This window comes from Scophthalmus maximus, chromosome 13, assembly GCF_022379125.1.
Source record: "Scophthalmus maximus strain ysfricsl-2021 chromosome 13, ASM2237912v1, whole genome shotgun sequence".
Lineage (NCBI taxonomy): Eukaryota > Metazoa > Chordata > Actinopteri > Pleuronectiformes > Scophthalmidae > Scophthalmus > Scophthalmus maximus.
Window position 1 is genome coordinate 15888896 of NC_061527.1, and position 24083 is coordinate 15912978.

At 44.5% G+C, this 24083-nt stretch overlaps 4 protein-coding genes and 1 long non-coding RNA gene across 7 annotated transcripts; 3 read left to right on the forward strand and 2 right to left on the reverse strand.

Moving 5' to 3' along the window:
• The first annotated feature begins 439 nt into the window (after positions 1-439).
• Positions 440-5290, forward strand: amh (anti-Mullerian hormone). 2 transcript variants are annotated; one of them, XM_035648943.2, is made up of 8 exons: positions 440-578; positions 1355-1573; positions 1727-2008; positions 2102-2274; positions 2467-2578; positions 2652-2745; positions 2847-3274; positions 3447-5290. In XM_035648943.2, the coding sequence occupies exons 2-8, from the start codon at positions 1453-1455 to the stop codon at positions 3851-3853; spliced, it is 1617 nt and encodes a 538-aa protein (XP_035504836.1). In that variant the 5' UTR covers positions 440-578; positions 1355-1452; the 3' UTR covers positions 3854-5290. The 2 variants fall into 2 exon arrangements, with proteins under 2 accessions (XP_035504836.1, XP_047192941.1); XM_047336985.1 differs by lacking the exon at positions 440-578 and having other exon boundaries at positions 1179-1573.
• On the reverse strand, positions 3999-6940 carry LOC118318878. 2 transcript variants are annotated; one of them, XR_004795843.2, is made up of 6 exons: positions 6922-6940; positions 5878-5995; positions 5589-5654; positions 5351-5485; positions 4994-5070; positions 3999-4487 (listed from the first exon to the last, which is right to left on the reverse strand). It is a non-coding gene; the product is annotated as an uncharacterized LOC118318878 (long non-coding RNA). The 2 variants fall into 2 exon arrangements; XR_004795842.2 differs by having other exon boundaries at positions 6911-6931.
• Positions 6941-6988: 48 nt separating this feature from the next.
• oaz1a (ornithine decarboxylase antizyme 1a) lies at positions 6989-12468 on the forward strand. The gene is given in 6 exon segments (XM_035648944.2): positions 6989-7182; positions 9764-9830; positions 9832-9918; positions 10458-10633; positions 11053-11138; positions 11813-12468. Coding segments are annotated over 6 exon segments (666 nt in total). The 5' UTR covers positions 6989-7063; the 3' UTR covers positions 11944-12468.
• Positions 12469-12869: 401 nt separating this feature from the next.
• On the reverse strand, positions 12870-16299 carry peak3 (PEAK family member 3). Its single transcript, XM_035648941.2, has 4 exons — positions 15909-16299; positions 15468-15616; positions 14476-15035; positions 12870-14141 (listed from the first exon to the last, which is right to left on the reverse strand). Exons 1-4 carry the CDS (start codon positions 15971-15973, stop codon positions 13017-13019), a joined length of 1899 nt encoding a protein of 632 aa, XP_035504834.2. The 5' UTR covers positions 15974-16299; the 3' UTR covers positions 12870-13016.
• Positions 16300-22172: 5873 nt separating this feature from the next.
• On the forward strand, positions 22173-24083 carry org (oogenesis-related gene). The gene is made up of 6 exons (XM_035648867.2): positions 22173-22374; positions 22464-22535; positions 22609-22828; positions 23127-23287; positions 23625-23726; positions 23814-24083. The coding sequence occupies exons 1-6, from the start codon at positions 22318-22320 to the stop codon at positions 23859-23861; spliced, it is 660 nt and encodes a 219-aa protein (XP_035504760.1). The 5' UTR covers positions 22173-22317; the 3' UTR covers positions 23862-24083.

The window sequence follows — 24083 nt, forward strand, 5'->3', positions numbered from 1 at the left end:
AAAACAATCTTGGCATATTGCAAAAAGTGAAATCGCTTCATGTGTTTAGATTTTCTATATCAAACAATTGAAATGACCATTTGATGACTTGACTCGCGTTTTTCGTGTTGTTTTTTTACAAAATGCCATTACTGTGTCAGAGAAAACCTCCCAGCGAGTCTGTGGAGTGAAGCTTTTCACCTGGACTCTTCTGAAAAGGTCCACAATGGTTAAAGCAGCAGTGTAAAGACAGTGATGGGGTCCAGACAGCCCACCATGGTGGAACACTGACAACACCAAGTTGTAGATTTATGGTTTCATTCAGATACTGTTGAATACATGCTCTGATTCCCACCGTGTACATATGCTCCAGTAACCGTCAGGACGATGTCGCTGCCAAGAAATGTTCTACAAATGATCTATTGAAAACAGTTGAGATTAATGAATGACTCTTTTCATTCCTCACTGGAGTTTTGTAGCGTGAACCTTGACTTTATCTCTTGGGATACATGGCCACCGAGCAGCTCGGAGACCTTGACTGTCTGCAAAACAAGACTGCAGCTGTGAGACTGGTGATGGGAGTAACAGTTCCTTGAAAGGTATCAGATGGCGCCTCTCCACTCCTCTCTTTGAGCGCAGGGGTTTTTTGTTCCGAGTCCGATAACATGGTACACAATAATGAGGACATGCTCTGAATGATATTGTTGCACGCAGCTCTATCATCACCAACTTTGTCTTTGTGTTGCTTCATTTCCCCCCCCCCCCCGCTTGAAATCAACAGAAATAGAGGCAGAATAGTTGCCATGAACAATGAATCGATTATCTTAATTCTTTTTTTTCTTTTTCTTTTTAAACCCTTCGACAGTCATATCACGTGATGACTGACTCATCACAGTCTTTCTAAGGAATGGTTTGGGTAATATGCTTCTTCACCTTGCTGATACATAAATACTGCTCTTATGTTTGTCCATTATAAGCAAATCTAGCACATAAGCTGTCCTATCTATCTATATATATATATGTATGTATGTATATATATATATATATATATATATATGTATATAGATGTGTATAGATAGATGTTTTTCCCACTTTGCTTAAAGCAAACTAAGTCTAGCTTAATGTTTTGAGCAAACTCACAAGAGTGGTCTTTTCAACTAACTCTTGATACCTGAGTATATGAGAATTTCCCAAAGTGTCAAACTAAATCTTTAAACCACCTTGAATTAGGAGCTTCTGTGTCCTGGTGATGCTGAGAGCGTAGTTGATAACTAACCGTCTCCCTGATGGTGAAAAAAAGAGGGTCCTCTCAAACGTCAGAAACAGACCACACAGTCTTAATCATCAAGGACACATGGTATTCCTCTCTTGGTAGTGTGTTCCCCGGTTAATGAGAAGGGACGGTGGGAGTGCATAAGTCTGGAGTCTGCAGCTCGACCCAAAGCAGTCGAGAAATTGCCAGACGACACAAGTATGCTGGTGGTGAATGTCTTGTGCTGCGGAGTGCTGATGCTCTGCTGGACCCGGCTCTGTGCGGCGCTGCACGTCTCACAAGGACACCGGCTGATCCCGGACCACAACCCCATGGCCACTGGTCAGACTCTACACAGACAATTCTACCTGTATTCATGCATCGTTTGTAAAATGCCTTCGTGATTTTATGTTTCTTGTCAATTTGTGCGCTTGGAGGATTCTCTCCAGCGTTTCATGTGAATTGTTCTTTTTTTCTTCTCCAATTCAACCAAAGGAGACCGCCACACAATGAGCTCATCAGAGACTTTGGGACAGTCCTCCTCGGCCTCAACAGCTTCTCATCCCGCCCCCCGCAGCGCACCGTGCTATGTGGATGACATATTCGCAGCGTTGCGTGAAGGTGCGGGGAGCGACGGTGAACTCACAAACGACACACTTGCTCTGTTTGGAATCTGCACCGCACCTGACAGTTCATCAGGCTCAGTCTTATTGAAGCTCTCGAAGGAAACAAGCAGGAGCCAGAGAAGTGGATTGGAGATTTTGCATCCAACTGGAGGTAAGAGGGCTCTCTGATTGCAACCATTTTAGTCTAAATGTTGGCTGCTGTTGTATTCTTGAATCTTGGGTCATGAATTATTTGCTCCATCAGCGCTTGTGTCAGAGGAAGACGACAGCGGAGCACTCGTGCTGACCTTTGACCTGCCACAGTCTCCCTTGCTCAGGCTGAGCCCCGTGCTGCTCTTGGCTTTTCAAAGTCCACTCAGAGGAGGCGAAGGCCTGGCCGTCACTTTCTCCAGTCAGTCTATGAAGCCGAACACGCAGGTACAGAAAGGCCGGCTGCGAATATTGCACAGATTGCATTGTTCGATCTGTTGATTGTACATTTGTTTTAGCTGTAGCACAGCAATGGATATTTGTAAATGATGTTTCAAAAGACAAACAATAAGACACTTGCAGATTTCACATGACCTGTGGTTAATATTGTCAACTGCCAACCCCTGTTGTTGTGTCCAGTCTGCGTGTATTTCAGGAGAAACACAGTACGTACTACTGACGGGAAAAGCATCAGTGGGCGACGTTTCTCAGAAGTGGAGAATTTCTGTTGAGCCGAAATCCCCTGATATGAGTAAGATCCCATCTTCTCGCGTTGTCACTTTCTCGTTCCAAGTAAACTCTGCTCACGCTTACTCTCATTGTAGAGCAGAACCTAAAAGACGTCCTCATTGGTGAGAAATCAGGAAGTAACATCAGCATAACTCCACTGCTGCTTTTCTCCGGGGTAACTGATACGAGGTAGTTTTAGCAACTCATGTTGCCTATTGAAGTATTTTCCCAGAATATTGTCAGAGTGGTGCTCATGAACCTTTGTTTTTGACTCCCTTTTCTCGACAAAGACAGGTTTCGGGTTCACCCCCGGCCTCTTCGCAGACCTTCTCCTTCCTCTGTGAGCTGAGGCGGTTTCTGTGTGGCGTCCTGCCTCAGGACCACCCTGACTCCCCTCAGATCAAGCTGGACTCGGCTCACTCCATGCCTCCTCTGTCACTGGGCGTATCCTCTAACGAGATGCTGTTGGCAGGACTGATCAACTCCTCGTACCCCACCGTCTTCTCCTTCACCGGGTGGAGCTCCACGCTTCAGCTGCACCATGGACAGTTGGCCCTGTCTCCCGCACTGTTGGAGGAGCTCCGGCAGAGGGTGGAGCAGATTGGGATGCAGATAATGGAGGCAATAAGGGAGGAGGAGGAGGTGGGTCACAGGGCCACGGAGAGGCTGCGGAGGCTCAATGAACTCAGTGTGTTGCCGAAGAAGGAACCAGCGGCAGGTGATGTGTGCAACAACTACAGCCCAAAGCAAAGTTTCCCCAAACTTTTGATATCAGGCACCTCCCCACAATCCAGTCAGATCAAGTCACACCACCCTGTTTATTTTCAACTCAAGCTCCTGAATTATTCCTTTTTAACTGGTACTTCTGTTTTCTCTCCTGCGTGAAATAGGAGAGAACCAGTACCGTGCCTTTCTGCTGCTGAAGGCCCTGCAGACGGTGGCCCACGCGTATGAGCAGCGGAGCGGACCGCGGACCACCAGGGCGGACCCCGATAACCAAGCCAGGGGCAACGTCTGCGGGCTGAAGAGTCTCACCATCTCCCTTGAAAGGCATCTCGTGGGTCCAAACACAGCCACCATCAACAACTGCCGCGGCTCGTGTGCGTTCCCGCTTATCAATGCCAACAACCACGCCGTGCTGCTCAACTCCCACATCGAGAGTGAGAATGTGGATGAGCGCGCTCCGTGCTGTGTGCCTGTGGCCTACGACGCCCTTGAGGTTGTGGATTTGAATGAACACGGGACTTATCTCTCCATTAAACCCGATATAATAGCAAAGGAGTGCGGATGCCGCTGAAGCTGTTTGTCATTTGGCAGTGCATTCATGAATAGTTTACTAGTACCAGTGTATTACCAGTATTAATACACTGGTAGAGAGGGCACGTGTTAACCTTGGGAGGCCTTATCCCATATCGTGTAGTAAACTCACAGCAAGATGTTTCTCACACTCACAGGTAGTCAGGTTTATTGAAAAATATACGTGTTAACAGATATTTGATACTATATAATTCAAGTATCAGTATTATCGTCTTCTATTATAAGAAGTTGTCTGAGTAGTAAAAAAACGTATTGCTTATTCAAAACCTCTTATCTTCTTTAAGAGCACATTGGTGGTTTGATTCAGTGATTAAAATATGTATTAAAGTTGATCGATATTTCTGCATTTGTCTTTTGAATTTTAAATTGTCTAGCCTTATGTTAAAATAAGATGCCAATTATACCGACGACTGTTTTTTTTTGTCGACCTGCTGTTGTGACGACTAATGACCTCTGTTTCTTGACCTCTCACTCTTCTTTCAGCAGCTGTGCATTTTTTATTCTTTAGCTTTGGGTTTCAGGACGGCTTTGGGGCCAATCGGCTTCTTTCTTCTCCTTATCGCTCCGACTTCTTCAGCTCCCCACCAACACATAAAACTATCCCATATGGAGATCTGGAGGCACACAGCAGCAGACGACACACAGGTTTACACATGGCCTTATGCACATTTACAACCGCATGAAGATCTTTTATACAGTGCCTTCAAGGATTAGATTCTACAGTACAGTATTTAACGGGTCTAACGTTTATGGTGTAGTTTTGTTGAAGTTAAAGGGAAATCAACTAGAATTGTTGTTTGTGCTTTTCTATATTATTGTACAGTTCAGTTTTACCTGACATTGAACTGAACACCTGGAGCAGTTCCACAGACAGTGAAGAACCAAAATTATTTACACCATTCAGTCAACTTCTTCTACTATTACTACAGCATTAAGTATATACTTTATCTTCAAACTGCACACAGAAACATAAACAAAAATCTATATTCATGTGCACTGCTCTGAATAAGTGTGTGTGGGGGGGGACGCAAAAACCCCCCAAAACAATCTGACCATTGATTTGACTCTAAACAGAATGCGTGGGCTTTGTGAGAAGGTGTGTGACAGTCGTGGACAATACCTGAGTTATTGAACCATCCTGCAGACTCCTAATGAAAGATCTAATACCCGTCTCCTCAACAAAAGAGCCCACGGCATCTGCAAAACAAAATAATATACAAGGCACCTTAAACAGTGGAGAAGGAGTTCAGGACACAAAAGCCATCGACCAGGAAGTGTGGAGTGGAAAATGCTCAAATAATGCACTGAAGTAGAAAGCATTGTTCGAGGCAGCCATGCAGTATATATTGTTTACCATGTGTGTAGCACATTACTGCAATAATCCAGAAATAAACGAGATACCGCATGTTTTTCTTTATTCAAGACATCTCCTTTGTCAGCTGTGTTTTCTCCCTGTATGTATGATTACAGTACTCACCGTGCAGTTCATTCACCCCTGAGGTCACAAGCAGGACGACCAGGGCCAGCACTAAGCAGCGGTTCACAGTGAATCCCTTCCATGGATTTGGAACATCGCTCAGATTTTCAATGGACAGAATCCGATCATAAGACACTATTTAAAAAAACAAAACATCAACAACAACAAATGAGTCAGATACTTGCACAAGAGTTACTGTAAAATTCAGTTGGTTGTGTATGGTGGACATATTTCTTACTTATGATGTTTTCTTAATCGGTCCCTTGGGTTGAGAGTAATGTTTACGATGGCATTCAAAGGTAAGCTGTAAATTAAGACGAAGAGGATTTTTTGTCCTGCATGCAGACAAATGAAAAGTATATGCACCTGCACTGCCACCACGTGCACACAGCTCTTCAAACTGTGCTGTACAGACAAACATAAGATGGCTTAAAATAGGCACTTGTGGCTAGTGGAAAAGGGCAAATAGAATCTTAGGAAGCTCAGGGTTTAGTTTTATATGAACCTCTACAGAGAGAAAAACTTACCTTCAGATTAGACTCTTCGGTGAAGTGAAGTTAGTACAGTTGTATTGATGGGGATTTCTGAAGTGCAGGCACCAGAGACGTTGTTGTGCACCCAGTGCACCATGTTCCTCTTGGCTCCCTTGATTGACAGGAACAGATGAGAGTGGTTGAAAAAAGGAAAACGACATTCAGAGTTTGCACTGATACTGAGGATACTTAACAGCATTTAGGCTGCAAGTGGACAAGTGTTAGATGATTAGAAAGATTAGATGCACGAATTAAACTTTGTCTGATATACTATCAACCTTGCTCTCGAGAAAAATTAAATAAGGCATTTACACAGATGGAGAGACTGGAGAGCAACTCGACAATAGCGGTTGCTTTGCAATATATATACACATCATAATAATATATATATCATAAACTTTTAATTAGGACATTTCATCTGTAGAGAAGGAAGAATGTAAGATGAGATTTGTATTTTCTGAGATTTATTTTGTATCATATTACCTTATTTTTCTCAGCCGTATGTTTGAGGATTTAGAAAATGTAATTTATGTTTTTTTAACATATGGTATACATACAGTATACATATTGTGTTCTGCTCGTACACCTGGAACTATAAAGTGGCACATCAAATTTTTCATCATATCACTCCGCATCTTAATCACGCATGTAAAGTGCGTGGCGTTATATAGTTCCAGATCAAAAGGAAGGAGCAGAATACTTTAAGTATATAAATTACTATATAGTGGGGCTAATAAATAATTATCTTATCTTAATTAAATCGTTCAAGGATCAAATATAAAACAGAGAAAAAGAAGGATATCTACTAAATAAATCTCCACAAAAATACATCTCATTTTACATTCTTCCCTCTCTGTCCTGATTTCAAAGTTCATGAAAAATAAATCTGATCTTACATTAGTAATGATAAAAAAAGGACGGCAGTGTAATACTCATTTGGGCCTTGTTTTTAAAACTTGTAATACTTTAAGTACATGCTAATTATAAACTTATTATTAGAGTGAAGTGTCCAACACGGGCCTTTTACCTTCATGTTACCTGCGCGGAGCTGCCTGCGCGACGCCCTGACGTCAGGACGAGAGGACACGCCCACCACGAGTACCGCAGCCTGCAGAGCCTCAGCCCCGCAGACGGCGAGGAGGAGCGGGCAGAGAGAGCGACTGGTGCGGACGTTGGCCGGATGGTTAAATCTAACCTTCAGACGATTTTGAATAGCCACTGTTTTGTTAGAGAAAAAGAGAGAAACTTATCCGAGATGCCTGTCGTCGAGCAGTCCAGTAATAGCACCCAGAGCGAGAGGTACGTGGTGGCCCGTGGCGGATCGTCGAACCTCAGCCGTTGCTATGCTACATTTAAAGAAACCGCGGCCTAGCTCGAGCGACGCGGGCTATTTCCTGGAGCAGCGAGCACTGTTTACATAACATAACTATTAATCCGTCTGCTGTTTGAAAATTACACCGTCAGCCGAGTTAGGTATCACAGCTTTTATTTATAACTACTACCTTTCATTAAACAACCTTTAAAAAAAAAAAAGATAAAAAAAAAAAATAATCATATCAAACTACGGGGGGTTATCCTACCCTATGTGACGTTCACGGAACGCTGGTATCCAGCAAATAGACAGAGTCGTAGTTACCGCGTCTGCTGGTATAACCAGGCTCCAGTTAGCTAAGCTAATGCTAACGTGTTAGCCAATTTGTGAAACGCCGCAGAAATGCATTGGTTAAGTGCCGCGGTGCTAAGCTAGCTAACGTCAAAGGGTCGATAACAACATTTCATCCAGTGTCACATCTTTCCAAAATCCCTCGTGTGTGGTAGTCTGTCGTGTGTCGGCTTGTTTTCCACGCTAATATCAACGCAGAGTGAAATGCTAACTGCAGCAGTTTACAGCTAATGCCACTGTATTATTATTAACACGTCTCATGTCTAAGGCTGTAGTGCAACTAACACCACGGTGGTTTGATGATATGTTTTACATTGACCTTTACTTCTGTCTGGGGGGCGCAGCACGGGCCAGTCAACATATTTTTAGCAGGGTTATGTAAAGTTAGCGTGGAGCTAACGAGCCGAGTCCAATTGATCCACCTTGGCCTCGGGGCTTGTGTTCATTGTGTTCACGTTGTCCCCGGGTTCGGCTGCGGCCTGGCCTTCATCTCTCGTGAAAGATACGATGCAGACACTCGGGATAGTTGACCATCACTTGAACAGAACCTTTTTAATTATACTTAATATTAAGTTAACCGTGGTGGAGAGATCTGCCATGTCGGTGTGTGCGCCTGTGCTAACTGACTGGAGTTTGATCCCTGGAATTATGGCTTATCATATTATAGAACCGACGCGTGTGTGTGTGTGTGTGTGTGTGTGTGTGTGTGTGTGTGTGTGTGTGTGTGTGTTTAATTCCTCCGTCGTGTCCTGACATGGCTTTGGTCGAGGTCTGTACTATTGGGAAAGACTCATAGGAAATTTCCATTGCACCGTGAAAGAGTGGGGGGGTGAGGGTGAATGTTGAGTCCAGTGATCACACATTGTACACAGTCTATTCCTTATTCTGCGCATACACACACACACACACACACACACGACGATGACTACAGTATAGAAGCTGTTATGTAATACTCCAGTGATAGAGCTGGTTGAAGATCGCTAAAAAGTGTTGTTTTCGCTTTCAGCCTTTTTAATGTGGCGTCTGATCCATGTTTTCTCTCTTGGCACTACACCGGCACCAAAATTTCCTGCAACAATACTTGCGTAACCTTACCTCCGAGTGATGAGTGGAGCTTTACGTGATATTAATGCATGGCAACAGCGCTCTTACGCAAGCAGAGGCTGGAGAGACTCATTCCTACTGTGACCGGAGCGGCTGTTTTTGCCACAACAACCCAGGGTGTGCAAATGTGTTGCCGCCTGCTGTGCGAGGGTTTCAAAAGGCTGCTGAATGCAGAAATTGATTTGAGTGCTCATGTGGAAAAAAATAGAGGCATCAGAGGTTTTGTGTGAAGATGGTAATTGGCTGTTTTACACAATCTGACACTGGGATTTAGGGAGAACCTGTGTGAGGAAGTGGCTTCTCCATTTCTCTGCATGATCGAGCAATAGGCTGGACACTACAAATGAATTTCACTCGTATGTGCTGTTGGAGTGACAATGCTTCTCATTTGGGTTTCACACATCCACTCCACATATAGCACGACAGTGGCATTTGCGTAAGAGAGCATCTGTGAGTGAGAGCGTTAGCGTTGCTGTGACAGTGCTGCCGCAGTTGCTAATAGGTCTTGTTCCTGATCTGGGCTCTGAAAATAGGCCCACTTTAAACACTGTCAATTTATGCAGCTACACGCACAGACTGCACAAGCAAGCCAAGCCAATTCTATAGTGCCTTTGGATTGAAATTGGGGGGAAAAACTGGTGTGTGTGTCCCTGTCTGAGAAACCGAGGCACACATCCCCTGTTCATTTAAGGGAGTGATGGGTCACTCTTTTACATGATGTGCAATGAATTTTCCCACAGGCAGTAGATGCTGTAGATGGAATTTCAGTATTCAAGTCATCAGTGTGAGGTGGTAGGGAACTAATCCCGCTTTGTTAATTGAATGTGCACAAGTCAAAAGTTCATTATCAGGAAAAAGCATATAAATGTGTGTGCCCTAAGTGGGGACAGTTACTGATTGAACGATGGGCCCCAGCATTGTATTTTGTGTCGAAAGACTCACTCCGCTTTAGGAAATGTTTTACTATTTCACAGATGAATCACCGACCTGTGTGATTTGTTCCGAGCCGGAGGTTTAAATTGAGAGTTTGGTTTGCGTTCGTTTGCAGGATCTCTCGTGAATATTCCACTTTTTAATGGCTCCGTCTGCGTGTGTGTTTGTTTCGCCCTCCAGTATCTCCAGTCCCAGGAGGTGCTCCCACTGTTGCAGTAACCCGTGTCCAGGGCCTCTGTGGTGCTCCTGATGCCCCTCTCCCACCCCTGAAGATCCCAGGTGGGCGAGGGAATGACCAGCGGGATCGCAATCTTTCAGCTAAGCTATTCTACTCTGTAAGTTTAACCACTTTAAAAATTTTATTTTACAGCAATTTGACTTCTGTCACCCGCAGCATGTTTTTGATTTGGGGGCAGGGTGGACCTGCTTTGTGCCACCAATGCAGAAGGGATTTGTTTGTCTCTCTCCCAGGAGAGAGACAAACACAACAGCAGTTGTTTGCCATTCAGCACTTATCATATTCTGGATGACTGGATGGCAAAATGTGTGTTCCCAGCGTGTTTACAATAAAACCTGCCGTTGCCATGTGTGCCCCCCGAGTTACGACTCGTTCTCAGTGGTGCTGAACCTGTTACGCCTGCTTTTTAGCTTTACTTACTTTTATCTACGTACGTAACGTTCTGCTTGTTCAGTTATTTTTTGATGCAGCTGCATCTGGATTAAAATAATGTCACAACAAATGTTTTGACTTTGTCATAATTTCCTTTTCAGCCGGCAGTTTATTTTTAGGGTTTGTTGTTTTCTAACGTTATTCTTGATGTAAACTGAAATGAAAGCACTCGTCTCACACTTTTTCCCGGCTGTCCTCCTCCAGGATGCTCAGTTGCTGGTTCTTGAGGAGCCGCCCCCTGCCAACGGCAGAGTGCGCTTCTTGCTCTTTGAGCCCCGTCGCTCTGAAGGAAAGCACTGTGTGTGGAGGGCGGCCCTGAAAGGGGGGAACCTCTACCTTGAAATCCCTCCTGGAGCTTTGCCCGAGGGCAGCAAAGACAGGTGAGTACGCAGAACATTTTTGTTGGTGATCAAAAGGAAAATCATTTGGTTTAATATGTTTGAAATGAAACTAAAGAAAAAACCCTGGGATGGATTAATTTGCTTAAGGAATTCAAAGAGTTTGTTAAATGCTCAAGTAAAAACTGACATTTGGTTTTTATTTATAGCGTAGCGGGGAGAAAATAAAAATGTTTGCAAATGTAAAAAAAACACGCCAATTTTTAGATGATAAATGTATGAGCATGATTGACCAAACAAGTCATGACAGACATGAAGCCTCATTGTTGAGATGTGTTTTATGAAATGTTTTTGTCCATAGAAATGTACTTTGACCATCATGAATAATTGTTTTCTTCTGAAATTTACCAACATCTCTCCTGTAACACATTAACACTTTTTTTGTTTGCTTTGTCTCAAAGTTTCGCCCTCCTGCTGGAATTCGCAGAAGAGCAGCTGCAGGCTGATCACGTGTTCATTTGCTTTCACAAGAGCCGTGACGATAGAGGCAAGACACTTTTTTTCTGTCTGTGTTTACTCAGCTGTTAATGTTTATAAAAAACTGATATAGCACTGGCTGTCTGAATAGTAAAGCCAACAGTTAAAATGTACGGCAGCCTTATTGACATTTGTCACTTCCAATAGAGAAATAATTTGGTTTGAAAATGAAACAGAAGGTAATTAATGCTAATAACAATTGGGACATATTTGACTGTTTTACTAGTTATATATTCTCCCCAATCTCTCAATCTTCCTTTATCTTTGAGTCTGCATTAGAAATGTGTTTAATATAAATATGAGGCCAATGAACCGCAGCTTATCGTGGCAGATGAGATGCTTACTGTATCTTCGTAGGTGGATTGTCTTGTTTATCGCATTTATTTGTGACGTGATGATTAAGATTCCATGTGAACAGTACGAGCTGATTTCTAGACCCATGATATAAATGGGATGTGATACTTACACTTTTCTCATATTTCTCTATCCCATTTAATCTTAATAGGATCTAGAACCTTGTGCTCAAAAAGAAATATCCGATGCTCCTAAATTATACATAAAATGTGCTGGAAATGTCACATGTGTATTATTTATTTAGATAGGGTTCAAAAATAAGTTTTTTGGGAGGGCGAGAGGAATCATGTGTTGGAGATTTACATGTGTTTACATCTTGTCCCTCCTCAGCATCCCTCCTGCGTACGTTCAGTTTCCTGGGCTTTGAGATTGTGAGACCGGGCCATCCCCTCGTCCCTGCCCGCCCTGACGCTTTCTTCATGGCTTACAGTATTGAGCGAGATTCTTCCGACGATGATTAAATTACGCTGAGCAGTCACAAAATATCCGTTGTACTTATTTTGATTCATACCCACACATCCTTATAATTTAAGGTAATGAATATTAAAGCAAATTCAGTACGGTTGAGGTTTGCTGTTCCCTTTTGTTTTTTATACCTTAAACCCACCCATGTGCCGTGTTTCAATATTTGCACTAGGGTAAGATGTTAATATACCAGGAATGTAAAGCAAGCGCCCACATTATATCAGCGCGATGTGTGCTCACCACTGCATTACCCTTCATGATGTGTAGTTCTGACTTCATATTCACCCCCCCCCCCAAAAAAAAATCTCCACAGTGTAATATTTATGATAAATTTAAATTTGTCTTACGTAAGTAAGTCTGATGTAAGTAGATGTCTTCTTGGTAATTATCGGTTGATTCTCCAGTTTATATTGATTTTTTTTTTATTAATGTGTGCATGATTTACATTTGTTGTTTTAATTCACTTGATAAAAATCTGCATGTTGTAACTGTACTAAATAAAAGTGCTCATCTAGACAGTGGCATCTGTTGTCCTGTGAGGTCATGCCGACGTAGAACCTGTAGGAGACACACGCAAGTGCGTGTGTGCGCGCGTGTTCACGAGTCGTCATGTTTCAAAAACGGATACGTTCTTCTGTTAGAAAGGGATTTTCAGATGCTGGTAGTTGGTGTGACGACCAGCTCCCTTTAAAGCATGATGAGGCCTGAAGCGCCTCATCATTAATAATAATAAAATGTGGAAAACCAGAAAAACTGTAGCAAAGATCTTGAATGGCAAGTGTCTCAAAGTATTTCTCAAACTATTCTTAGGAGCTGTTTGTGACTAAGTAAGCGACGATCAGAGTTAAATCATGTTAGGGTTGTTATAGACTTACGCCTGTGGGAATTCAGGGCATTTAATTATTAATGACAGCAACAAATCGTCATTGTGAAGTATTTTATTTGACCAAATTTAAATTATGAAGAGCAGTATGTTAACAACAAATATGTAGAATGAGCAAGGAAGGAAATTGATTTTAACTAACCTGAAAGTCATTCAAGGAGCCATATAATTTCAACAATTAGTCAGTTAGTCCATCGTCAAAGTGAGCTCTAGTTGACCGATCACACCCTCAACTGCCTCAGGGTCTGTGAATGACAGGTACTGCAGGCGCATATACTCATCCCAGCCCAGGGCAGACTGATCTCTGATCATCACCCCTCTCTCTGCCAGCTTCATCACCAGCAGGGCCCGTTTGATTGTCAGCCAGTTGTGTACTGCTGCTGTCGTGGAGCCTCTGTGATTGAAGAGGGGGAGGGGGGTGCGGGGACCCCAGAGGAGCACCTGAAGCATGGCCACCATGTCTGCTATCTGTGGCCCCCTGCTCCCATTCTGGAGCAAAGAGGTCAGATGAAGAAGAGCCCTCCGGTGAGACGACCTGGACAGACCTGGGTCCAGAGACGCTGCACTATCATGTGGAGCCAAGCAGTATTGCAACAGGTTTCCAATCTGGCATTTTATGGAGGAAATGGGGTGAGGCGCAGACAGAGGAGAACACTGTGGGCTTAACACCACGCGTGGGGAACCCTGTGTCCTCCATAACACCTGGATACTCCCTTTTCCCTCCGTCTGCTCCCACTCCACGTCTTTTTTCAATCTGCTGGTCGGGAAACTTCTCTCCGTGTCAGGGGAGGCGCCCTGTTCTGGCTTGATTCTTCCCTCGTCCCGTTCCCCACTGGGCCACACTAGAAAGACCTCCTGGGGTCTGAGCTCGGCTGGAGTGGCACCGATGTTGTACAGATGTTGTGCACCCATTAATATCTGCAGCAACAGAACACACACCTGTCTGTCATAAACCAAACAGTCTGAGCTGTGAAGTGAGCTGCTTTCCTGGACAAAGTCCTCCAGAGAGACGTGTGGCAGGTCCCTCTCCACACTCACAGAGTGTCCTCTCTGGAGGAAACACTGGACCGAGGTCAGATTGATGGTTACAGGACCTGTGGAATACTCAGTGCTGCCTCCCCCTGGTGGTTCAGCAGCGGCAGTGCATTCTGTCTTCAAAAGCGTAGCAGGGTCTTGTGTTTGTGACATGCTGGAATCATTCTTCAGGGCGTCGCTGGGTGTGAAATGAGCGACCACATTTTGCACGTTGACATGTGACAGCTGGTTTTTGGTGGGAGGCAGGGGAGCTTCATCAGTCTGTTGTCTGTGCACCTGCAGAGAGGGAAAGAAAACTTCTAAAGCTAAAGTCACAACCAGGAAACCTCTTGCACGACAAAAATGTTTGTATATATATACATATATATATATATATATATATATATATATATATATCTTCCTGTTCCAGCTGTGTCATCTGATGACAGTTCAGAGGAAGTGATTTTTGTTACCGCGAGCCATTTGCCTATGTTGATAAAGATCATTTACTGTGTGCAACCTGCACACCACTTCTACAATTTCGAGACGGCAAGAGATAATTGCAGAAAACATTCCAAAAATTCAGGTTGTGGACAATGTGGAGTGGAAAAAGGGGCTGTGATAATAATACCTTTAAACCGAGTGCCCTCCCTGGGAACTTGGGGCTGTGCAGTTTGTAGTAAACCGCGTCCCCAATCTGCTTTGGCTGACTGCCCTCAGCCAGCAGGAAATCCGGAGGCTGGTATGAGCTGACATCATTCTCTGTGGCTTCTCCTCGCAGCAGGATCCCGGCCTCTATACACTGCGCCATGCTTCTCAGAAAGAGTAGATGGCGATGCTGAATCCCCTGAGAAACGACCCTCTGGTCGTCAAAGCTGCTGAAGAGGTTGGGCAGGTGTTCGTCAAGGGTGTCAAAGGTCAACTGGGAGAAGGACAGTGAGGGCACAGGACTCATGCAAGCGGGCGTAACCTCTTCTATCTCCTGACGGAAACAGCTGTCAGGTGTGGGTGCCAGCATGTACAAGGGGTTGTCAAAGTTTTGAGGGTGCCTTCGCAGTGGGGACACTGGAGACCAGGGACACAGCGGAGAAGAATCGGTGCCAGGGAGGGAGAAGGTGCGAGCCAACCTCTTCTTCGGCACAGGCGGCGGGGTGCCGGCGGAGAAAAATCTCTCCTGGTGTCGACAGGGATCTGAGCAACGCGGCGAGACGGATTTGGGTCAGACGGGAACAGTGAGCGACAGAGAGACAACCGGTTCGGACACAGCCTCTCAAGAATGGCAAATGCAGGCTGCATCGTCAGTGGAGTTACACTTTCAGAAGTTGCTATAGTCGGAGTGATGGGGAGCCCTCTGAAGTTTCTCATGTATTTTATTGAAAGTTTCAGACGGTTACTTCCTCTCTTTCACTTCTCACATGGCTGAAAGACGAACTGAGAGAGCTGAACCACACACTATAGTAACACATCACAGATGGGTTACATATACGTCAGTTGTTTTCCCCAGAATTGGAAGAGCAAAAATTAGGGATGCACTAAGTTACCTGACATTTAACTGATTTGTTTTTGCAGTGACAGCTACTATATGTGATTTCTTGAACTCACTCCATCATCGTGCGAACCTACCGTAGCGCTGGTGTATGGGGCACTGGGCTGCGTGACAATCGGTCGGCTCGGGGAAGACATCGTTGTATGTGTAGTTCTGATGCTGGAGTCCAACAGGGCTGAGCATAACACAGTCCGTCTCCACGCTGGAGCGACCAAAGGATCGACTCCTGTGTGAGAAAGTGCACAGAATAACTAAAACCTTGACCCTTCTACCAGGAATACATACACGGTGCATAAGCAGACCGCAACGACTCTCAAATAAAAACTTTGTGTCTGCAAAGCAGTGACTCTGAAAGCTTTAAAAAAACAACGCTTCCTATGTGCTGTCTCTCGTGCATCCACTGTGGGATACTTGACTTTATCGAATGAGGATTACGTGATTAGGATGAATGAAAATCAAAAACTGATCTGAATATCAGTGGGATAATTGCAAGCTGTTGGAGAGTCTGTTGGTCTTACCTGTGCTGTTTGACAGGCAGTGCTGGCGGCAGTGCCTCGGCTCTGCTGGCTGCACCAGACGCCATCTGGACTCTGAAGAGTTACAACAGCTCACCTCCTGCGAACACCTCGATGCTGTCACTGAACACTGCTCGTGTGGAGTCCACAGGTGGCGAACTCCGCTCTAACTGAGAGACTTCCTGTCTGTCTCGGTGACTCCCTCTCTGTCTCTGTCTCTCTCTCTCTCCTCTGTGTCATTGCATGTTTTATTAAGTGAGTTTATTTTCAAGAGTCTGCTCTGGTAATTCTTTCTTTCTTTTTTGCCATTGTTGCTCTAATCGTTCTTTAGTCTACGGCCTTCTTTAGGCACCGGAAAAAAGATATGATCTGTTCTCAGGGCAAAACTGTTCTCTGAGCTAACCTCAACTTGACAGAACGAGGAAAAGAGCAGTTACAGCAGAAATCTCCTTTTGCAATCTTTTTACTTTCCTATCTCTCTCTCTCTCTCTCTCTCTGTTGAGCTGCTTTCACCATGTGAAGCCTCAGCATGGACTCTTCTCTGCTGGATGATGCAGGTTTAGCTTTTACATATGCAATGGCTTCCTCTGGCCTTGGTGCTTCTACCCGGGAGCCTTTGCTTCACTGACTTTAAAGGAAAGGTAAAAGAATTTAGCAGATAAACACCGAGGTGCTTTATCTTGTCCATATCTGGCATACAGGACCCAACTGGGGAGTTTTGGACAGATAACTTCATTTAGTGAATGTAAATACAGAATAAGTACAATTCCTCACGTAGCACTGCACATTACAGGTTATTTGTGAGGGCGTGTTTGTACAGAAAGACTTTCTGTAGTAGGACGAGATTCAAACTGAGAACTGGGTCTAACTATTCAGACAAACCCAAAGGCCAGTAAGGATAATATTTTTGACAGACGTTGGTCAGAAAAATCAGGATGTAAAGAGGGATGAAAAACATCTTACAGATGTCGAGACCTTGACTACCTCAAGGTTGAATTATTAAATGAAAATTCAGAGGAACTCCAAAGTCAGGGAGACACGACATTTTACGTCAATCTGTTTGATGGTTATTGACATAAAGTGTTGAACCACCTGAAGCTGCCATTGGTTTACAATGGGTTACATTAGAGGTTATGCAAGTATAAGTGGCAAGGGGTGGGGAGCTTACGCAGCATCTTTAAAATGAATACTAACATGCATTAATATTTATCATCAACGGGCGAGTCTCACACCATAGTGCCATTGTTACGGCCGGCGCCGGCCTCTGCCCCCCATATTGTATGCATAACCTTTTTGGCCTGTTAAGCAGGGTGCCCCTCCCACTTCTGGCCGGCGTCCTGGAGGATCTGGATTGGAGCGGCACCTGAAACAGTCCACCAATCACCAAGGAGCAATTTGTGGAGGTGGCTACAAATCTCCCCACAGCATTGTCAGTCGGGGCGGCCGTGATTTCACTTGACCAGCACGCCACTGTGTCTCTCGATTTTGTGAAACTGTGAAACGAGGCACGTGAAACTTGTCTGAGGACTGGGCCAGGTTTTAGTTAGCTATAGATCAGACCACTCACACCTGCAGAATCCCTTTGTTATCCTCCATTAGGGGCAGGAGTGCTGCTCTTGACTGTGTTCTGTTTGATAGTAATTAAGGGGTTTAGTTTTCTTTTCCTTTAATAGGGTAACAGGGACTCACTGTTATGAGTCCTCCTTTTGTTGAAGTTGTTTATTTGATTTGAGCAGCACTCACAGGCCCATTTTCAGTTCCAGGTTGTCTCTTTTGTTCTGGTTTTGATAACAATCCCGTTTTCGTACAAATAAATAACTCACTTACCAAATCCACCTGGTTTTATGTTGCTTCCCTTTCCCCTACCGAGCCGGATCGTAACAGCCATTTATAGACTGACAGTGTGATAATCATCATCAGTGTAAACAACTAACCAATCCTGGAAATCCTGATCTGTGCAGCACCTTTTTGATGTCCGTGATACACAGAAAACCCCACACAAATACGTACAATATTATAATCTATTATCAGAGTGTTGTCACTATTTGTGCCGTCGTGCTACCCAGAGTGTATTGTTGATGCAGCGTGTGTGCAGCTGAAGTACTCCCACCCCACAATGACTCCCACATCGCCTGTGTTAAAGGGCTGCTGTCTCTCAAAGGAGCCCTTTCTGTTATATTTACACCAGAAGAGTCCCTTTCTCATTCAAAACTACGATGACCATATGTAGGCCCGTTGTGACTGACAACAGAACCCCCTGCAATACCAAATGTAAAAGAACCTAATTGAATTTCACTGTGGTGACTTCCACATTAAAATGTCTCCAGCTTTTCCCTTTCTTTGGTAAAAGCAACTGGATAAACTTCCTCCTTTTACTTCCATCTGAGAACAGAGAGGGATGCACGCGCCAGAGGATCACATGATCACCTGCTCTTCACACTGTGTTTCGTGGCAGCAGGGGAGTATGTGACAAGCACAGCGGACACAGATCACCACAGGAAGTGAAATTTAAGATTTTTTCACAGGCAGTTTGACAGTTTGACTTGCAGAACACATACAGCTTTAACTATTAACATACCAATACAGTCATGAATAAAAGAGTAAAAGTGCTCATTATTCGGAAACATGTCCCTAATGAATGATATGTCATGAACCATCAACTTAATATACTGGAAATACTGATGGCATCAGTGTGTAAACAACATTTTACGAGATAGTTAATAGAAGATGATAAAAGAACATGTTTGGGGTTTTTTGGTGATGTAATTAATTCAATCATAAACTTTATTATAAATATCTTTAAATAAAAACAAAACAAAAAATAGAAATAAACTCAGTTGTCATTATTAGGTTGTCCTAGCTACAAATGCAGTTTAATGCAACAGACCTGCAATAACCTGATTATTATATTCAGTTTAAGTTGAAACTGTTTTAGAGCGGTGTTGGTCTGTATGGTCACTTTGGAGGATGCAATTTGTGGTGCTGTTGAATTTCGATGTTTTATACGGACAGGTGTTTCTACTCTTTTGTCCACCCCAATGACCTCACTTGTTTAGGGCCAGTGAAGGTAAATGGCATATGCCACCTCTCAGTATAAAACAAAACTTAAACTCTGGGATAAAGCATGATCGACCGATGAGCAATCACGCAGCTTTCTTTATCTTTTAATGGACGCTGCAGAGCTGTGGGTGAACTTCAGGAGAAGCGGAAAGCCTTATTTGCTTCAAAGCATTAATGTAAAATCAGTGATGTAATACACATAAGCAAACAAAATGGTGAGTGATTATAAATTTAGATCACCTTAATCTATTCTTGTGTTCGGGGACTCTCTTTCTTTCGTTTGCCTCGCCCTCCACTTAGAGCCGAGCACTCTGCGTCTCAATGATATTTACCCACTAAATTTCCGTGTGTGGGAGAGTTGAGGACACGGCCTGTAAAGATGCAGTAGGCTGCCATCATTAAGGGCCTCTCCACTGAACCTCTTCATATGATAAGGAGCGAGGAGAATGACTAAGGGGAGCACCGACACCCTGTCAGTGCTGCAGGACATGGTTCAGGCTGGAAGTGGAAACTATACAGACATATTCAACAGCAGGAGTGAGTGGGAGTGAATAGGAGGACGGGCTGAGAGGGAATGACATTTAAGATCATGAAAGCGGTGGAGGAATTCATTAACCTTCAACACCGGTTGGTGACGTCAGGTATTCACCCCTGATGCTCCTCCACACAAGAGTTTGATTGCTTGTCTTGTTCTTGCAAGACAAGAAAAGGGAAATCAATTAAAACGTGAATATGAAAGACATAATACACAAACAACATTGTGGCGTTCTGTTTATGTTGTTTTATTTTGTGATGTAACAACAACTGGTACATTTTTACAACATGATTTTTCACAGCTTATCCTTATGATCATAAGGAGATTCATGGCAAAATCTTTTTAGAAATGAATGCATAATTTATACCAAGTTAAGTTATGCTAAGCTTAGTCCTGTGGTTTCGCTCCTAATGGTGGGAGGTGAAGTGTTTTTTTATAACCTCATAGAAGCGGCGTTTAAGCTTGCCGTCAGGGTGTCGGGCTGCAGAAGCAGATGAAGCTGTTGTGTTGCTGGAAGTGGCAGAAGAAACTTTAATCTCTGCCTTCACTGATCTTCCTTTAGTCAGCGAGTCAGTTGAGTCTTTGGAAAGTCTCTTTTTGGATCCAGACAGGTGCGAGGAGTTGCCTTTGATGTTTCCTGTCCTTGTCTCTGGAGCTTTCCTGAGACAGCATGCAGTCTCCTCATCCTTGGTTAAGCGGCGTAGCCCGGCCTGGCAGAGAAGAGCCTCCTCGCTCGCCATCTGAGGACTCTGACTCAGGGTGACGAAGCCGTATGGGGTGGTGACTTTGGTCAGGTGTGGCAGGGAGAGGGCGGCTCTGCTGGCGGGGTCCAGGCAGTGCTGGGCCTCGGTGTATGGGTAGGACCTCTCCCTTTGGAGGAGAGACCTCCTCTGCATTAATGGGTCTGAGACGCTCCGCTCAGCTCTGCGGTCCCACAGAACCAAACGAGAACCTGAACAAGGTGTGGCTGGTGAGAGGCTGGAGAGGGCCAGAGAGACAGATTCAGAAGACTCCTGCTCTGTCCCAGAACTCCCCACGCCTTTATCCGACTCTGCATCATCTTCCTCTTTCGCGTTGTTCAAAGATCTTAGGCTACTCTGCACAGACAGACTTGGTATAGTGAACTGTGGGATGCTGTCGGGAGTGAGGATGTTTGGAAAAATGTTCTCCCGGCTTGTCTGGGAGTCTGATCCCAGGGAGCAACCCAAGGACTTTGCACTGCTGGTAGCCCACAAGAGTGCACGGATCCCTGCGCTGCTGTGCCTGCGAGCTGAGGAGAAATCATCTGAAGCGCTGGTTCCATTGCAAATAGCTCCAATGCTGACTGTCCGTGTGACTGCGTCCTTAGACATATCTGAATGTCTCCCAGTGCCTTTGCACACAAGCTTGGCAAGTAGATTGGCAAGAGGATTGACGAGAGGCAGCTTTTATACATCCTTACACCCCACATTTTGGCCTCCACCAAATGCATCAACAGATGCGTAAATGTGACGAAAGCCAGTGCCGGAAGTGGTTACCAATTAGGGAGCTTGTCAAGTATGGCAGCATAGTAATTGGGCCTCTCTCTTCACCCTCTCCTTATGCTAAAAGCAGACAGATGAGCAGCAACTCCCCGCCCCCTGCCGCTCAGAGCATCTGGTACCTCCACGAGGGATGATATTTTAAGATAAGCTGTAACATGCTACTAATTTTTGGAAACTAAAGTGTAACTTTTCATAATTTCGGACTGCATTTTATGTGCAGTATGGACGCAGCTGTTTTCATTACCACTTGATCCACTTAAAATTGTTTTTTGTGACCAACAAAACCCTGATATTCATTTAATGTCACGTAAGTCAACGAAAAACAGTCAACCTTCAGAATTGAGAAACTACAACGAGGGAATGTTTTACATTTTTGCTTTAACTGGTTTTCTGTTAAATTCTGTTAAATTCCAACGTGCACCAGGATACTGGTCCATGGCTGTGTAAACTGTAAACCTGCATTATAACACAGAACAAATGTAATTCTCTAAAAAAACTAACTTATCGATCATGAGCCTATAAAAACTACAGACTAAATTGGAACCATCATGATTGTTTATGAATATAAAATAAAGAGTTGAATTAAGAGCTGATGTGTGCAACCAAATGCTGTGTACCAAATGTGTACAGTATGATTAGTTCATGTTTAACATTTCCTCTAATCCTCAATGTCAAAATGCTTAAGAAACTAAGCCTTCTAGATATCTCTTGTAAGCAGTTTCTGATAAAAAAAACAACCATGTCTTTTACCTCTGTGTAAAGAGATTGTGCATTCACGTGGTCCTCGGAAGGTCCATTTTCCGGATTGTAAAAAAAAAACATGGCCGCTGTAAACAAAATGATTTGTTGGTGTTTAGAGCATTTCAAAAGCACATTGACACCTCTTTGCACAGCAACCATTGCAACTTAATACCACAATACAAATTAAATGTACATTTGCAACATTAATCAAACGTGTTTAACTATCAACCAAACTCTTTCAACAAGTCGTCCCTCATTTTCCGAGTTGCTGTTTTCCCGATCGGAATCTCGTTTTTCCGATTATTCCGACATCACACGAACGCACAGATCTGTCACGTGATCACCCTCCTTGGTCCGTTGCAAATTAATTGGCGGGATTCGCTCATTGGGCCCTGCTGATTGCGCCAGGTGTGTGCGCTCGTGTTGATTGGCTGCCCAGCGGTGACCCCAGGGTACATTTCCCTAGCCTCGAACCGTCCCGCGCTCCCCGCAGTTCTTCCACTTCCCCTCGGTGCAGCCCGGCAGGTCCACCACGCTTTCGACCCGCAGCAGGATGACGTGTGAAGTCCACAGCGGCGCCGTGGAACAGGAGCAGGCCCGAGACTCCGAGGTAAACATGAACGACGAACCAAATCCATACTAGTTGTGTGTGCGACTGTGGTGGTGGTTTCCTCACCGGCGCGATCTCCTCCGCTGCAGGGCAGAGTTGTGAGGAGAGACGGTGTGCTTCGCTCCGTGCTGCGCGGCATCTTCTGGCCATTTGGCATCGTGGTACGTCCAGGGGCTAATGGTTGACTTGGATCAGCATGATGAACTCAAGCTAACAGTTTCTGTGGCTTCACAGGTGCGTGCGTACCGCGGGGTTTGGTGGGTGCTGGGCTTCCAGCAGCCGAGAGAGGAGGCCCTCGTCAGCCCCGCGGCTCCCAGTCCCGCACGCCAGAGCCTCGCCGGCCGCAAGCGCCTGCACCGGGTCACACGCCTGCTGCTGTCCGTCCTGCCCCGCTGGCTGCAGGGCGCCATGGGCTACCCGGTTTCCAGCAGCATTGGACGGTCCCTCTCCCCCGGTACGTTGGCCTTGAAGTCATTTCATTCAGGCTAAATCGCCCAACACTCACCTACATCTGCACCAGGGGCCTGTTGAAGGGTGAAGAGTCAGTGACATGGTCTATAAAGACCCTGCTGAACACTGGGACCCAGATCAACAGACCTGATCCTACCAGTGATGGCTTAGATTTGACCATTGGCCATTTTCTGTGTTTCAAAATTCAAAGGAAACCCACCAAGTGCTAAGCACAGCCAGAAACTTCAGCTACTCATTTTAAAAACAAAAACAATTCAAACTATCTTTTCGTTTCCAAACAGAAATCCGAGTCTCTCCCACTAAACCTTGTGGAAAAGGCAGCAAGAGGAAGCAGGATGAGTTGGATGAGGACGAGGAAGAAGAGGAGCATCCCACCTGGGTGGAGGCCCTCAATCAGGAGCTGGCTGACGACGAGGACCCTGAGGAGGATCCAGACTATGAGGTTGGTGTCGCAGCTATGCTACTCTCCGGTTAGAGTTGTGCTGTGAATGGGAATGTGGAAATATTAATGAATTGTTCCAAACATAACTGGTTCTCCTCATTTCTAATATGAAGTGGTATGAAGACACAATATTGTCTTGAGGTTACATTAGTATGTAAAGGGTTTGGTTTCTTAGGCTTGAGTTTGTCATGGTTGGGAGTATTTCTAAATCAGTGCATTAACACCTTTTCAGTATGGTCCAAAGTGGAAGATATTATCTATAACTTTTTTGAAAACCTGTCACAAAACATGACGACTTCGAAACAAACATGTCCTCTCCATGCCTACAATTTCTCAGCCCAGTTCTGTTGAGACGGAGAGTGAAGAGTACCGCTCGCACAACAATACGGAAAGCGACATTGAGGTTCAGGGGAAAATCGTAATTGAAGATGTAAACGTGGTAAGATTATGGAACAATCTTAAAAAACAAAAATAGAGGAGCATCGTGTGATCAGCTTGATGCACTAACTTGACTTTGTGTTCACAGGATATTGATCCATCCACTCCAGCTGAAGTCTCTTGTCCTCCTGTTTAGTGTCATTGACTGTTTTCAATATTTTTGTAAGTTTCTAATTAATAACAATAAAACGTTGTCCTTTGCCTTGACGTAGCTGTGTTCTCCCACTAGATGTCAGTAACGATATGCGTGTTTTGCAATGGAAATATGGTAAAATGCTTCAGTAATTTGCATTGGTTTATTTTATGCAGTTAGTTTGCTTTCAATTTGTGAAAGTTGCATTAAAGTTGTTAAAACCGA